Source organism: Microtus ochrogaster, linkage group LG9, assembly GCF_000317375.1.
Source record: "Microtus ochrogaster isolate Prairie Vole_2 linkage group LG9, MicOch1.0, whole genome shotgun sequence".
NCBI lineage: Eukaryota > Metazoa > Chordata > Mammalia > Rodentia > Cricetidae > Microtus > Microtus ochrogaster.
In genome coordinates this window covers 14021084-14036770 of record NC_022034.1, presented here as the reverse complement: position 1 = coordinate 14036770, position 15687 = coordinate 14021084, and the positions used below count along the sequence as shown (strand labels likewise).

General features: G+C 47.4%; 1 protein-coding gene across 1 annotated transcript in view; it reads left to right on the top strand.

Annotated features, from left to right (window-relative positions):
• Tiam2 (T cell lymphoma invasion and metastasis 2) overlaps positions 1-15687 on the top strand; it is a 143793-nt gene that overhangs the window by 41883 nt on the left and 86223 nt on the right. Inside the window, exons 5-8 of the mRNA XM_026787339.1 lie at positions 1651-1823; positions 3898-4122; positions 12946-13131; positions 14406-14552. Coding sequence (XP_026643140.1) covers positions 1651-1823; positions 3898-4122; positions 12946-13131; positions 14406-14552 — 731 coding nt within the window. The remainder of the gene's footprint in view (positions 1-1650; positions 1824-3897; positions 4123-12945; positions 13132-14405; positions 14553-15687) is intronic.

The following is a 15687-nucleotide window of genomic DNA, read 5'->3' as shown; positions in this document are numbered from 1 at the left end:
TCCTATGATTGTCAGAGAGACAGAATAGGGCATTGCAGAAGTCACGATTGGGTGTTCCCACCCCTACTTCCGTAGGGAAGAGAGCACAAGCACAAATCACACATGTCCACAGCAGGTATGAATGGCCTAGCGTGCCTCCCTCATAGCTTTCCTGTGCGCTCTGTTTAGGAATTTCCAAACCCCTCCCCTAACCTTGGTGGGTAGGCTTCATCTCTTTATTGCCTTAGAAGCTCCTCTAGTAAGTTTCCCAGGGGATAGCGTGTGCCATGTGTAAAGGGCCCAGGACCCAGTGACTTCTCATTACACGTTAGGGTCCTTATGGTTCAAGACTGGCTGAGGAAAGCAAAGAACAGACCTAGTTTTCATGTCCCAGGGAAGCAGGTTATCATGCATAAGAGGAAAGATCTGGAAACATGGAATAAAGATTAGCTCCGGGAAAAGTTGGGAGGGATAAGGAAATTCGGCCTTAGCTGGCCCAGGACAAGGTATGGAGTTTGCTGAGAAGTTTTACAAGTGCATAAAGGCTTAAGGATTATATTTGTAGGGCATTGGGATTGCGTTTCCAGGGTGACAGGATGGAAGTAAAGGTAAGCATGTCTTCAAAAAATATATGTCACCCTCATCTCTGTCATTAGCAGTCTTGGGATTCTTGCAAGGAGGTGGCAGTCTCCTTCCTTTTGCCTGGTCATGTGTGACAGCCTTTTCCTAGGGAGATGTAACAGGTCTAGAGTAGCAGGTATGAAATCCCTTCTGTGGAGCAGGCATTCAATCCAATCCAAAGCCTTGACTCTCTCCCTCTGTCCTCCCCCACCCCCGTAACCTTCATGTCTTCACTTCTTCCCTCTGGGAATTCATTGTGTTAAGATCGACTTTCTTGGCTTCAATTCTATAAATTATAATGTTGGAACTGATGTATTTTGGTTAATCTTATTTGAAAACATACACACACACACACGTGTGTGTGTGTGTGTGTGTGTGTGTGTGTATAATTAGAATTTGGAAATTATTCTTGAGGTGGTCATGTGGATAAACTGGAAATGGTTTTCTGTGGAAAGGAATTATTACTGAACTGTCTTCCTGTGACCTGCTGTCACTGATGTACTCAGTGCTAAGTAGACAAAGACCAGAGTTGGAAGATAGAAGAACATTTACCAGGGACCATCTGCCTTTTCCAATGAGTGGCTTTCTTTGAAGTTCACAGGGTTTCCTTGGCTGGAGGGTTGTCAAGGGCACTCAAACTCATGGTATCCTGTGAGTGAGCAGGAGGGTGCTGAGGTGGGAAGGCCTAAGTTCATATTCCTGCTCCACAGTCACCTGGTCTGGAACACCCACATATGTGACCGCATCCTGGGTTTCTTATTGCTAGATTGGAGTATGTCACTCTGAAAACCTTGCAGGACAGCTGTGTGGAGAGAGTCCCTGGGGAGACAGGCAGAGGCACACTGTGTTGTTATTGGTCATGATGTCACGTTGAGTGCATCATCTGGTTTTCATTCTGGTCTGCACATGCCAGGGTTGCTTTGTTCATACACCAGCAGCTTCTTTTGCAGGTGTCTGGAAACATTAGGGATGGTATCACTTACCTCTCACGCCTTTTCTTCATTCTCTGGCCTTGCGGCAGGGGTGTCATTCTGTTTCTGTCTTTCCCAGGCTGTACTCTGCTGTTTTATGAGACTTACGGGAAAAATTCCACGGATCAGAATAGCGCCCCACGGTGTGCCCTCTTTGCAGAGGACAGCATCGTGCAGTCTGTCCCAGAGCATCCTAAGAAGGAGCATGTCTTCTGCCTGAGCAACTCCTGTGGCGATGTCTACCTTTTCCAGGTACTGCTGCTGTGCAAATGGGGAGATGAGATGATGGCGCGGGAATGAATAAGATGAGAGCAAACAGGATTCAAAAGGAACTTGGACGTGAATCCAGTAAATGAGGGTGTGAGCAGGAGACTGGCATCCCTACCAGTGCCAAGACCTGGCCATTCCTATATCAAGCATTTGTCAGGTCCCTGTGAAGTTCTAGGCTTCTGCCTGTCATATCACGTGAGGACAAAGAGAAAATATTGTAATCTGGGCTCTGGGTGTAACACATGACCTAGGGAGGGCAATGTCTGAGAGTTCCAGAACTGAGATCTTTTAAGAAAAGCCTGGAGAGTGCAGCCAGGGAAGAAGCTTCACCCACTCCCAGGAATCCTAGGAAAAGTCAAAGAAGCAGATTTCCAGGTACAATAGACCCTCCTATACTAGTGTTGTGAAAGCAACTGCAGCCAGGATATCTGCCATTGCGGATTTTAGCAATTGGATAGAAATGCCTAGCATGGTGGTGAGTCCCGCAGGCTGATTGATTTCTGGTACCTTGTGTCTGTTGAGCACCTGTGTGTGTCTATTGAGCTCCTTTGTCTGTTGAACACCTGTTTGTCAATCACCTGTGTGTGTCGAGCACCTGTGTGTGTGTCGATCACCTGTGAGTGTGTGTTGAGCACCTGTGTGTGTGTGTTGAGCACCTGTATGTGTCTGTCGAGCACCTGCGTGTGTGTTGAGCACCTGCGTGTGTCTGTCGAGCTCCTGTGTGGTCTGTTGAGCACCTGTGTATGTTTGTCAAGCTCCTGTGTGGTCTGTTGAACACCTGTGTGTCTGTCAAGCACCTGTGTCATCTGTCAAACACCTGTGTGTGTGTCGAGCACCTGTGTGTGTCTGTTGAGCACCTTTGTGTGTGTGTCAAGTACCTGTGTGTGTGTGTGTGTGTTGAGCACCTTTGTCATCTGTTGAGCACCTGTGTTGTGTGTGTCAAGCACCTGTGTCATCTGTCGAGCACCTGTGTGTGTCGAGCACCTTTTTCATCTGTTGAGCACCTTTGTGTGTGTCTGTTGAGCACCTGTGTCTCCTTGACACTTTGGACTTTGAACAAGTAGGTTTATGAAAGTGCACAGAAGCCAAGCAGGGTGTAACTCACATCTGTACTTGGGAAACTGAGACAGGAGGATCACTGTGACTACAAGATTATCCTGGTCTACTTAGTGCTTTCCAGATTAGCCTGAGCTACACTGAGAGACTCTATTTTGAAAAACAACAACCACCACCACCACCAACCAAAAATCCTTACAGGATTGCTTTTAACATGAATGTAATATGTATGACATGATGTCACCTTGGATGGACAGACCCTTGTTTTCTGTCGCTGAGAGCTGTTTGTTTCTCATTTTCCTGACTGCCATATGCAGGTTTCTGCCTTTTGTTTTCATGCTGATATATCCTGAAAAAAAATCAACTGAGAAAAGGTCTATTTTAGTTCATGACGCTAGGTCATAGTCTATCGCTGTGGGGAAGTCACGGTGTGTGTGTGTGTGGGTGCAGCTAATCATATCACAGTCAAGGGCAGAGGAAGAAACAAATGCACATGCGTGCATACACACACACACACACACACACACACACACACACACACACACACACACTGTTCAGCTCACTTCCTCTACTCTTATACACAGTTCAGGACCCAAGTCTAGGGAGTGGTGCCCTCTACTTTCAGACTGTTCTTTTCATGACAGTTAAAGCAGTCAAGACAATCCCCCATAGACATGGCCACAGGTCAACCTACTCTCAACAGTCCCTCATGGGAAGTCTTCCTGGGACATCCTCTACTGTATCAAGCCAGCAGGTAGAACTAACCAGCATAGGCTCTATGTTCCTTCCTGCTTAATTCTTGATGTTCTTTCAGGGTCTGTGAACATGAGTTGGGAGTTTATGTTTGGGAAACTAAGCGTGTGTGTGTGTGTGTGTGTGTGTGTGTGTGTGTGTGTGTGAAGAGATCCCTTGAGTTTGACACATCAAATCCTGGTCTTCCATTTTGGAGGTAATTTTGGTGCTCAAATAATCTCCAACACTTCCTCCATCCCATGTTTAGGCCACGAGCCAGACAGATCTGGAAAACTGGGTCACCGCCATACACTCGGCATGTGCATCTCTTTTTGCAAAGAAGCACGGGAAAGAGGACACGGTACGACTGCTCAAGAGCCAGACCAGGAGCCTGCTTCAGAAGATCGACATGGACAGCAAGATGAAGAAGATGGCGGAGCTGCAGCTGTCTGTGGTGGGCGACCCCAAGAACAGGAAGGCCATCGAGAACCAGGTACCACCGACTGTGTGCCGCTCACGGGCACCTATGCACGCTCCCATGTGTGTCCATCTCCTCTCTTCTCAGGTCTTCCCTCTCTTATGTATTGCACATATTAATATATATTAGCGATGCACCTGGCTTGAAAGCATAAAAAATAATTATGAAAGGTGAATCTTATTGCTAAGATCACTTTAGTTAGAAAGCAAGCCTGGTAAACATGACAATAAAGAACACTCTAGAATGAGCTCAATTGGGTGACACCTGGCATAGTCTTCAAATGCTCTGAGAGATCACAGGGTTGAAGTTGGGCTGGGAACTTGAAAAAATAGTGAAGATGACTCCCTGGAAGAAGATGGCCTTGAGACATTGAGTTATGCTGGAAGAGGAGATTTCCAGGCTGGGAGGAAGGCAGGGGTCACTTGGTTTGGGACAGATGTAACAGAGGGATGGCTTGGGGCTCCTGAGCACCCTGGCACAGAAGTGTTACATTGGCATGATACGTACTTGGCACTCCAGTGGAATGGCCGCTGGTGCAAAGTCCATCATCAAAGTGGTTTATAAACAATAGGAAGTTATTGTTCATGGTTCTGGAATCTGAAAGTCCTCTGTCAGGGCCTGAGCAGATTCTGCGTCAGATGGAGCCAGCTTCCCTGTGTGGAGGTGATATGCTGTCCTGCTGTCTTCTTATATGGTGGAAGGAGCAAAGGAATTAATTCTCTGTGTCCTCTTCATAAGGGATCTCATTCCCAAGTGCTTTTCCACATGACCTACTTACCTCCCAGAAAGCTCCACTCCCCAGTTCTGTCTCCTTGGGAATTCAGGCCTTTGCTGTGGAAATCTGGGGGAGACACACAAGTCAGGTCATACGGAGTCTGACTCTAAGACTTGGGTGGACTTGGGTGGATTTATTTTATCCTTTTGTTGTGAGTTAGATCTTACGTTCCCACATGTGTTGAAGGTGTGATCTCCCTTCAGCAGTGTTCACAGGAGGGGCCTTGAGGAGGAGGTCATTGGCTCACAAGGACTATGATGTCATGGGTGGATGAAGTATTAAAAGTAGTAAAAACATTAGGAGCTGGGGCCCAGGTGGAGGAAGTGGTAAGTGAAGGCCTGCCCTGAAAAGGTGTATTTTGTCTTTGGCCCCTTTCCAGCCCCCATGAGGTGAGTAGCTTTGTTCTGTCCTGAGCAGCTCCCCATGTTCTGTCTCACCACGGGTCCAGACACAACACAGCCAGGGGACCATACACCAAAATCTCAGAACTTGTGAGCCGATGGGGTCTTTCCTCCTCTAAGTTGATTTTCTCAGGCGTCTCATCATAGCGATGGAGAGCTGACTGCCTTCTTGGCGCTGAGGGCTGGAGCTGGAGGCAGTGTTTAAAGTTGGGGAGAAAGCACAGTATAAGTAGCAATTTCAGGAAATAGTAGGAGGACAGAGTGACTTAGGAAAGACAGTGGCAGTAAAGTGGCCATGGTCTGGGCACAAAGGTACGAAGGTCTCATAGCAAGTGGCATAGAAATGCTTGTGAGTCTCTGTTTTCTAAGTAGAAAATACCAGAATGAAGTTTTTAGTAATTATTTAGAATTACAGTGCTGAATGGAACCGTTCTTGCTCGCAGAGCCCAGGGGAAAGCAGAGGGTGGAAGAATGTGGGGTTTGTTCAGAAGACAGGGGCTCCCCACCTGGAGCCCAGCTTGCATTCATCCTCTTTACTGTGGCCAGCTTTCATCTGGGAAGAGCTCACCCTGCAGACAGGCCTAACCTAGGGCAACAAAACCCATTGTTCTCAGGCTCCAGCACACAGGGACAGTGTTTCCAGAGGAAAAAGCCCAGAGTCTACAGCGAAGGAAAGAAATAAAAGAAAGACTTCACAGGGAGAGGTGGAGTTACATCCCTCATGCTTCTTCATGTGTGCAGTACAATACCAATCTGTAGTCTCTACAGATTGGGACTTTTTTTTTTTAACCGAGGTAGGAGGGTTGCTTGTGAGTTTCTGGTGAGCCTGAGCTACAGCGAGACCTGTCTCAAACAAACAAAACCAAGAGAGTAAATTGTGTATCCTAGTGACCTCTGCCATATGCGTGTGCCTGAGAACAGTGCCCCGATAATCACTTTTAAAGCCAGTCAAGGTAATTTTAGTGTCTTAGTGTATCTGGTCAATAATTAGCTCTACTGTGTCACAGGGTGCTTAAACGATTTTAGGGCTCTTGTTAGGTGAATAGTTTGCCTAACAATTTGCTTTCATTTTCTCTTGCTTTTCATTGTCTCATGGAAGGCCTCTTGAGCACACACAGCTTTTGAATACTGCTTTGCCTCTTTTGTTTGTTGATACCTTTGGTCCAGAAGTTATCCTTAATGCTTCAGCTTGCAAGAGCCTCCCAGTTATCCGTGGTGTGCAGGGTGTGTCCTAGGTTTAATGCCCAGATTCCACATGGCAGCTCACAACATCTGTGATGCTAGTTCTAGGGGACCTGATACCCTCTTCTGTCTTCTGTGGGCACTGCACACATGTGTGCTTAGATGGTAGACATGCGGGCAGTGCATCCAGACATGTAAAGTTAAAAAAAATATGTCAGTGGTCTCTGCCTGTAAGTACATTCACCCCCACCCCACTCCCACATATGTCCTTTCTATATATTTTGTTGCATTGTTTGTAGTTTGTGAATGATTTATGGATGGTGTCTCATCACTTCTGATCTCTGGTGGGCAGAGCTAGCTACTCTATAACTTTTTACACACCTCTGAGAGTATTGAGTGGTTATGTAGTCCAAAGAGGAGCTCATTTTACAAACTGGAATCAGCAGAGCCTGTTAACATAGGTATAGCCAATCAGCTACTTGGGATGCTAAGGATCAGAAATTTGAGCCAGCCAAGGTTACATAGCAATGACTAGCCAACCTGGGCAACTCATCTAGACCCTGGCACAGAGAAAGGAAGTCAGGCTACTGTTGTAGCTTAAGTGTAGAGCATTTGTATAGTGTAGGGCACTATCCTTTGAGGCCCATTGCCCACTCTTTGGCAGAGTCCTGTTGGTCATTTTGAGTGTAGCTTCCTGATACCATCTTTTCACTCTGGTTTTCTTCACCCCTGCCGTCAGCCCTAATCTTTCCCTGCCTCCCTCACCACTGCCTCACAATGCCGTGCAAATTCCCATGAGAAGATCATTGGTTGAGTTTCAGAAATTCTGCCCTAAAGTCTTCTCACCATGTTGGGTTTTTAAGGCTATAATTTAGTCAACTTTCCCCAAAGGGTATTAGCAGGAGTTACAGCCTCTAGGCAACTCTCAGGAAGTTGTAGAGAGAGCCATTTGCTCTCCATTCGCTAGTCCCCAAAACCTAAAGAAAGTGAGTGGTGTTATTGGATTGAAGTCCAGAAGGTTTCTGTGATTTTCCAGGTTCTTGTGCCTCAGAACAAAGTAGAACCCAGGAACATATGTGTAGAGGAGAAAATAGTGGAGGCTATTAAGAATGAGGAAAACACTCCCAAGAATCCTACAATGATGCTGGGTCAGAGAGTGCCCGGCTGGGAGTGGCGTGCCCATAGGTGCCGTTCACACGGCACCCACCTTCCACCCACTGTGTGTATGTATTGTTCTCTTCTCAAACATGCTCTAACCCTTACACAGACCCTGGTCTTGGGGTATCTAGTCTTCTGCTAGCTGAATGGTTCACATGTGAACCTCAATACATCTTTCTCCGGCTCCTTCTCTTCTTGACTGGAGGTTGCTTTTAAGTCTCCATCCCACTAGGAAAGTATTGTCCATTGTATCCACAGGCCTGGACCAATGAGGCCCAGTCCCACGCCTCTTTCATATGTTCTGCAAGCCACCCTGTTTGAAAGTTGCCACGGTGACGTAGCACTCTAGTTCACTTAGAAGCCACAGCTGGGCTGGGCACTTTCTTTCGTAGAACATTTTCTCCCAGAGACTCCAGAAACTTCAGATCTGGCCACCGTGTGTCCTCACCGTGCAGATGTAGATGACATCAGCATACAACACAGATAAAGTCTCTGGGACCTGACCTCTTTGAAGTTGGTTGGTGGAGAAAATGGTTGTCAACACCCTTTCCTGATAGAAAGACACTGTGACTCTGTCACCGCAACAATGACTGTTTCATGCCGCCTTGTAGGTCATACGCTTTGCTTAAAATAAACCACGCCACGGTCTGCTCCTCCGGCCTCTGGGCTATTTTATGCAGCAGATGATGCAACTTTCATTTGAGCGTGTCCAATGCTTGCCAGACCCCACTCTGTGTCCTCACAGGGCGCGCCTTTGAAGTCCTGAGGGAGGAAGCATTGCAAATTAAGTCCAGTTAGTACTTTATTTTCCTTTCCGTTTATTATTTCAGACAAGTAAATCGGGACAAAGGCCTCACCACCTTTAGGCGGTCTTGGCATCCTCCCAGACAGCTTCCCTCCCCCTCACAGCCTGCTCATTGTGTCCCCTTTCCAGGAACTAGGGTTCTTACCATTGAAGTGGGCTGAAAAGGGGGTGCTGTGGTGTTTGGAGGAACCCCACGAGAGCGGCTGTATCCATTGCCCCAGCCTTAGTGTGCCCTGCACATCCTGTTCTATGTTTACTTAAAGGTTGAAGATGATGAAGGATGTGCTGTGCTCAGATATTTGGAAACTGGTGAGGGGCAGTTTAGATGGAGCCTTGAAGATATGGCATGATGTGAGGAGGGGGGGACGTTTGTGGAGGAGAATGGGGAACAGTTGTGGAGTGGTTTGAGGGCAAGGCTATTGATGGGGGTGCTATGTATGGATATGGGCTTTCTTTAGTGGGCAGTAGGGAGGTGGTGGAGTCTTGTGGGCAGCACAACAGGTGTAGCCTAGTTCAGGGAGCTTTAATTTAGTACACACTGCAGGCTAGGCATGCGTGTAGGCCAGGGGACACTCTGGAAGGTTGACAGAACTGGGTTTGGAGTTTTCAACACAAGATGACTAAGTCAGAGCTATAGCTTCCTAGCACTGGGGATAGCAGCAAGGGGGGGATTTGACCTCCTATGTATTTTTGGGAAACTTCCTGGAAGAGGGGGGCATCTGAATTGCTTTTTTTTTTTTCTTCTGAATTGCTTCTTGAAAGGAGGTGTTAACCAGAAGAGGGACAGAGAAGGGTGCCCTGGGCGGTGTGATGTATTTTCACGTAAGAATGTTTACTTGTAACCAGTGCATCTGGTTATGGGGTTTCTTGGTTCCAAAGCCCTTTGGCAATCCTATGGCTCAGATGAATTCTCTCCACCCTGGCCTTCATCCAGAAGCCTGCTTAGCTGTTTTCTCTTAGACCATTTCTTTATTCCTATCCTATTTCTGGGGACTTGCAAGCAGAGGGACTCAGCATGGTACAAACATGCTCCCTCCTTTCTCCTTGCCGCCTGGGTTACCTTTTCCATTCCACTTATCATGAAGGCCGCGGGGCTACCTCCTTCATGAGTGCCCTGACTCTCCTTACACAGGTTGTGTCTGGGATGTCCCATGGCTCTTGGTTCTGTCTGTCTCCCTGCTCAGCATGTTGTTTTCCGGCTGTCTTTCTTGGCTCCTTTTGTCCCTCCTGCAGAACACAGCTCCTCAAGGGCCCTATCGCTCACATCTTTGCTTATTTTCCAGAGGTAGTGAGGGGATGGACATTGGGTGCTGTATTAGTTACTTGTTGCTTTTCTTGTGATGAAATACCATGCTGGGCCCATGAAAGCGTGCCTCTCACGTTTAGGATGGCTCTTCTTACCTCAGCTAATCACATCTGAGTAGCCCCTCAACGCCATGTTCAGAGCTTATCTGCAGGTAATTCTAGATGCCGTCCAGTGAAAATTAGCATGAACTATCACAGGCCCCCTTTTTGAGCCAGGGGACTTTCTTCCTCACTGTAGGAAATCCAGCTCTTCGCTGTATCCTCCTCTTCCCTCTTTACTCCCAGCTATCAAGTGTCCTTCCCTGCCATCCTCTCCCCAGTTCCCTCTCTGGTGTAGTATTCTGATTCCTTCTCAAGCAACAATATATTTAATTTTCTGATCTCTCTACCCAGTAGAGATGGGTAGGTAGACTGCATCCGTTTTTCGGACGAGAGAACAGGCCCTTAGGTGAGTGGGGTTTCTGATGGTACACGGCTGGTAGCTGGCAGAGCCAGGGATGAACCCAAACCTGCTCTTGGGTTTGGTGCTGCTCTTCAGTGAAGCCCACAATGCTTTGCTTGCTGGCTAAATGTGGGACAGACAATTTTTGTGCGAGTGAGAGACGAAAGCTCGGTTCCCTGTTTCCTGTAACTGGGCTTCCCAGTTTGGTTTGAAGGAAAATTCACTGGCTATGAAATGGGTGACTTTTGTCTCCAAGGAAACAAAACCAAGCTGGCTGCTGAACTGTGGCTCGCTGTTGTAGCCGCTGGTCAGCTTTGGCAGACCTTTGTCGTGGGTTGGGATCTCTAGTGAACGTGGATTTCAGTGTGGGCATTTTAAAGTTCCTCCCACCAGAATGGAAAGAGTAAATTATCTGTTAGGCCTAATCCTAGTAATGGACAGTTGGGCCAAATGTTGCAATTGAGTGACTGAAGGAGAGAAAACACTTTCCGAAAGGGTTGGGTCCTGCAGGGTGCTGCCATCTTCCTTTAAATGTACCATGTGCTCATTTGCCTCCTCATTATTTTTATTGCTAGCTCTGCCTCCTCCTCTCCCACTTTACCAGCTGTTCAGAGCACCTCTGAGCTCATTCACTGAACATAACTGTCTACCAGGAAAGAGGAAGCTTGCCATTGAAGTTGAGTCAGTGCTTAGATCTAGGGTTTCCCTGTGGGATTTTGTCATTAAAAAGTTCCCTTTTGATGCAGCTGGTGACATGTCTTAATGGCGCTAGCCCAGTGACCTGAGCTGGATGTCTGGAACCCAGGTGAAGGTGGAAGGAGAGAGCCAGCTTCCCAAAGTGGTCTCTGATCCCCACACATGTAGCATAGAGCTCACGTATGTGTACACACCATACACACTCACACACACACACACAATGCACACACTTACACACTCTATCCCTTTTCTAATAAAGGGTAATGATAGCTTCATTAAAGTGGCTCCCCTGTCTCTTGTGCTGTCCGTGTCATTGCTGTGTTTTGTTGCATGTACCACTAAGGAGCACTCAGTTTGTAGAGTAGGCTTTTAGCTTTCATGTCGGGATAACTTAAAAACCGTTTTCCTCTGGCCTGGGAGGACACGACCTTAAACATCCAATTCTGCCTATACCTTCCACATGCTGGGCTCACTGCTGTGTCCCATGATGTTCAATTTGTGATCCATCCCAGAGCTTTGTGTCAGCTGTGAGCATGCGCCCAGATGACTGAGCAACGCCTCCAGAGCTCTCAGTGCATTGCTTTCATCCAGAAAGTCACATGTTGAACTTAGAAGAAATTGATGAAGAGAACTTAGAGCAGTGGTTCTCAGCCTGTGGGTCGCGACCCCTTTGTGTGTGGGTGTGTGGGGGGGTCACCTAAGACCATTGGAAAACACAGATACTTACATTATGATTCATAACAGTAGAACAATTGCAGTTATAAAGTGGCAACAAAATTAATTTTATGGTTGGGGGTCACTATGACATGAGGAACTGTGTTAAGAGGGTGCAGCATTGGGAAGGTTGAGAACCACTGGCTTACAGGAAATACTCCACAAAGTTTTAATTTCTGGAAGACCGGATGGGGGACAGTATCCAGTGGACAGTATCCAGTGTTGGGAATCTTTCGAATGGCCAGTTATCCAGGATGAATGACTAACACAGAGGATTGAGATAGCACTTGTCCTGAGGCACTTGGTCACCCTTGGCAGAATCCAGAGCCCGATGGCCATTGTAGCTATGTGGAGATGGTACCAGGGCCTGTGGAAAGCCAGCTTCAGCCCTGCTCCGAGTCTTGTGTTGGCAAGTCACCCGTGTCTGTCGATCTGCGTGCAAATGGAGGTCACCGTTTACACACTGCCAAGACCGGAGTGAGATCCATGAACAAGTGCCGTTTGATGGTGTTTCTTTGCCAGCCTATGACTCCTGGTTTGGAAGAAATACGTGGCAATGTCTGTTGTGTAAATATCTACAGCTGCTTTAAGTTTTCCAGATGTGCAGGTGGTGTGTATGCCCCAGACATCGCACAGCAGTGAGCGCTAACTGTCTGTCCTGTCCCCAAAGTGCATTTGTTTGTCATTGTTTCAGAGAAATTCCGGTTAGACCGGAGCTTCGGGTCACTGCCATCATGCATGCTGTGTGCGTCTGTCTACAGCTCATCCAGCAGAGCAGTGGGTCTAACCTCCCCGGTACTGTGCCCCTTTAATACAGTTCCTCATGCTGTGATGACCCCCAGCCATAAAAAATATTTCCTTGCTACTTCATAGCTGTGATTTTGCTACTGTTATGAATCATAATGTCATATCGGATGTGCAGAATATCTGATGTGCAACCCCCAGAGGTGTCATGAGCCCTAGCCTGAGAACTGCTGCAGCAGAGGTCCTGGGGGGGGTGTAAGTGGGGGGGGGGAATGAAATAGGAGAGACCTGTGTTTCACTCTGCATCCCAAGCTGAGTCGGCGTGGTTTAGTGTTGTTCTGTACCCATCATGCACTTTGGCATGCCACTATATTGGCACACCCTTTGATTCTTGCTGTCCTGATAAAGTTCATCCCTGAGGTGTGTGTGTGTGAGAGGAGTGTTTCTGTAGGAGGGTGTGAGGGATGGGGAACAGGGGAAGCGGACTGAAACCACACCACTCCAGCTGATTGTAATTGTTCCTTGGGTGCTGTGGAAGTTGAAGCTGCTCACTTGCAGTTTGAGCAACACAGACCTGTGACTTAGGTTGAAGTCATCTCTCGTCTTGCTGTTTAAGATCCAGCAATGGGAGCAGAACCTGGAAAAATTCCACATGGACCTGTTCCGCATGCGGTGCTATTTGGCGAGCTTACAAGGTGGGGAGCTGCCAAACCCCAAGAGTCTCCTTGCTGCCACCAGCCGCCCATCCAAGCTGGCTCTTGGCAGGCTGGGCGTCCTGTCTGTTTCGTCTTTCCATGCTCTGGTAAGTTCCTGGGGAAGGCTGGGTCAGTGGCTTGTGTAGAGACTTGCTTTTCCCTAACTGGTTGCTAGCTTCCAGCTTCTGCTGGAAGTTACCCTGGTAACTATCAAGGGTCACAGAGGCAAGGTACCAGGCATCAGCGTGGGAGACTGTAGTTGACAGTTCTTCAGGTTTCTAGGAGTCTAGCTATTAGTTGGAAGTTACTCCATATTCTTAATCTACTGGTCTATCCTTCCTCATACTCTTGGGAAGGTAGGACCTCTGAGGAATGGTCCTACTGGGTGAAGAAGAAGAAAAATATGGGTTAAATGTTGCCCAACCTGGGGCTAGGATGACATCTCAGTGAGTAAACCCATTTCCTTGCAAGTGTGAAGACTGAGTTTTATCCCTAGAACCTAGACTTGGAGAGCTTCAGACCCACAAGAACCAAATTCTAAAAACAGGAAGGAAGGGAGGAAGGGAGGAAGGGAGGAAGGGAGGAAGGGAGGAAGGGAGGAAGGGAGGAAGGGAGGTAGGGCTTGGGTAATGGCTTAATGGTTAAAGCAAGATGAAAGGACTTCTGGTTTTCTGATTTGCATCCCTGTAAATGCTCCATGGCCATGACTACCGCCTGGAGACAGGATTCCTGGAGCTGAGCAAGTTGACTAGTCAGCTAGTAAACTCGATGAACTCTGAGTTTGACTGATTTTCCCTATGTCAAATAGCAGAAAGAAGGCTTGGGGATGATTCCTGAGGTCAACCCCAGACCTCCCCATATGCACGCGCGCGCGCGCGCACGCGCACACACACACACACACACACACACACACACATACATATATACACAGACATATAACACCACATACACATGAAAAGGAGAAAACTTAAAAGAATAAATGAGGTGGATGTCACCTCAGGAATGACACAGAGCTGACTATTGGTCACATGCACCTGCAGATGTGTGAACACACATATAAACACAACACATCAAGATTGTTTGGCCTGAGGTTGGGAGCCCCATGGGTAGAGTCTGAAATTACGTCTGGCTTCTGCATTGATCTGGCTCAGTTTGCGGGGCTCAGAGTGGTTTCGCTGACCCGCTTGCCCACTGTGGAGCCCTCTGGATGCTGGAATTTGGCTTGTGCTGTCTAGGTAAGAGGCATCTGTGTGAAGGCTGTACTTCTGTGTATGAGCTATGCATCAAACACAGTCACTGACAGAGCACAGGGCGAGACTGACATCTCCACGCAGACACTGTGATTGGCTTTAAGATGGTTTGCAACTGTGTTTTCCATCAGGTGTGTTCTAGAGATGGCTCCACTCTCAGGAAGAGAACACTCTCCCTTTCCCAGAGAGGAAAAAACAAGAAAGGCATATTTTCTTCCTTAAAAGGGCTGGACACCCTGGCAAGAAAAGGGAAGGAGAAGAGAGCTTCCATAACTCAGGTGAGTTCTTGATGTGGGAGGAACAGGAGGCTGGGTGAGATTCTTGACACCCGCATCTGGAGACTTCTGCAAGTCAGAAGTGTTTATCTTCTGGTGAAGGTGAATTCAGTGTTGATTCAAAAGAATCTAGGTTTGCCAGGGACATGTACCCATGTGAATTATACAAACGACGTTGTCTGCTTTAGCGTACCCTCAAAGGCAGGCCTGCCTGTGCGGTCTTAGGAACACAGGAAAGAGAATTCTTAGAATAGGTCTGGGGATGTGGCCCAGTTGGTGGAGTGCTTGCTTAGCGTGCCTGAAACTCCATGTTTGATCTTCATCGCTGCACACCCAGGAACATTTGTGCATAGGTGTAAAGCCAGCACTTGGCAAATTGAGGAAGGAGTATCAGGAGTTCAAAGGCATGGTCAGTGAGCTTGAGGTCAGCATGGACTAGAAATCCTGACTCCAAAAGAAGAAAGAGAAGCAGAACATGAGGCTTGAGTGTGATTCAGTAGTTGAGAGTTTGCCTAGCATGTGTAGACCCCTGCTAGAAGAAAAGGTATGTATGTATGTATGTATGTATGTATGTATGTATGTATGTATGTATGTGGGGGGGCTAATAATTAGAAAAACAATATTTACTTTTTGTTGCCTTATATAAATTTATATGAAAATGAATGCAGAAAAGTAAAGCTAGTCCAAGGGAAATGCAGTTAGATTCTATATTGTTGATTGTTCTAGATCCTATTGATAGCACTGATTCTCCTGCTAGTCCTAGACAGTATTGGTTGATAGTGCTAGGTTCTATTGCTAGTCCTAGATCTTACTGATGGAGCTGGATTCTATGGTCATGCTAGAATCCGTGGTCCTCAAGTCTTTCAGCCTGACAATTGCATTTTGTCAGCCTGCGCTACAGAGGGAAAATCTGGTGCTCTGAAAGGCTAAACCAGTTAGCTCCTCTGTACACCAGGGCCATAGAGCAGGGACTGTGCTTGGCCTTGTCCGTAGTGTCCAAATCCCTGAAAGAATGGACCATAGGAGGGGGCTGGAGAGATGGCTCAGTGGTTAAGAGCATTGCCTGCTCTTCCAAAGGTCCTGAGTTCAATTTCCCCCAACCACATGGTAGCTCACAACCATCTGTAATGAGGTCTGG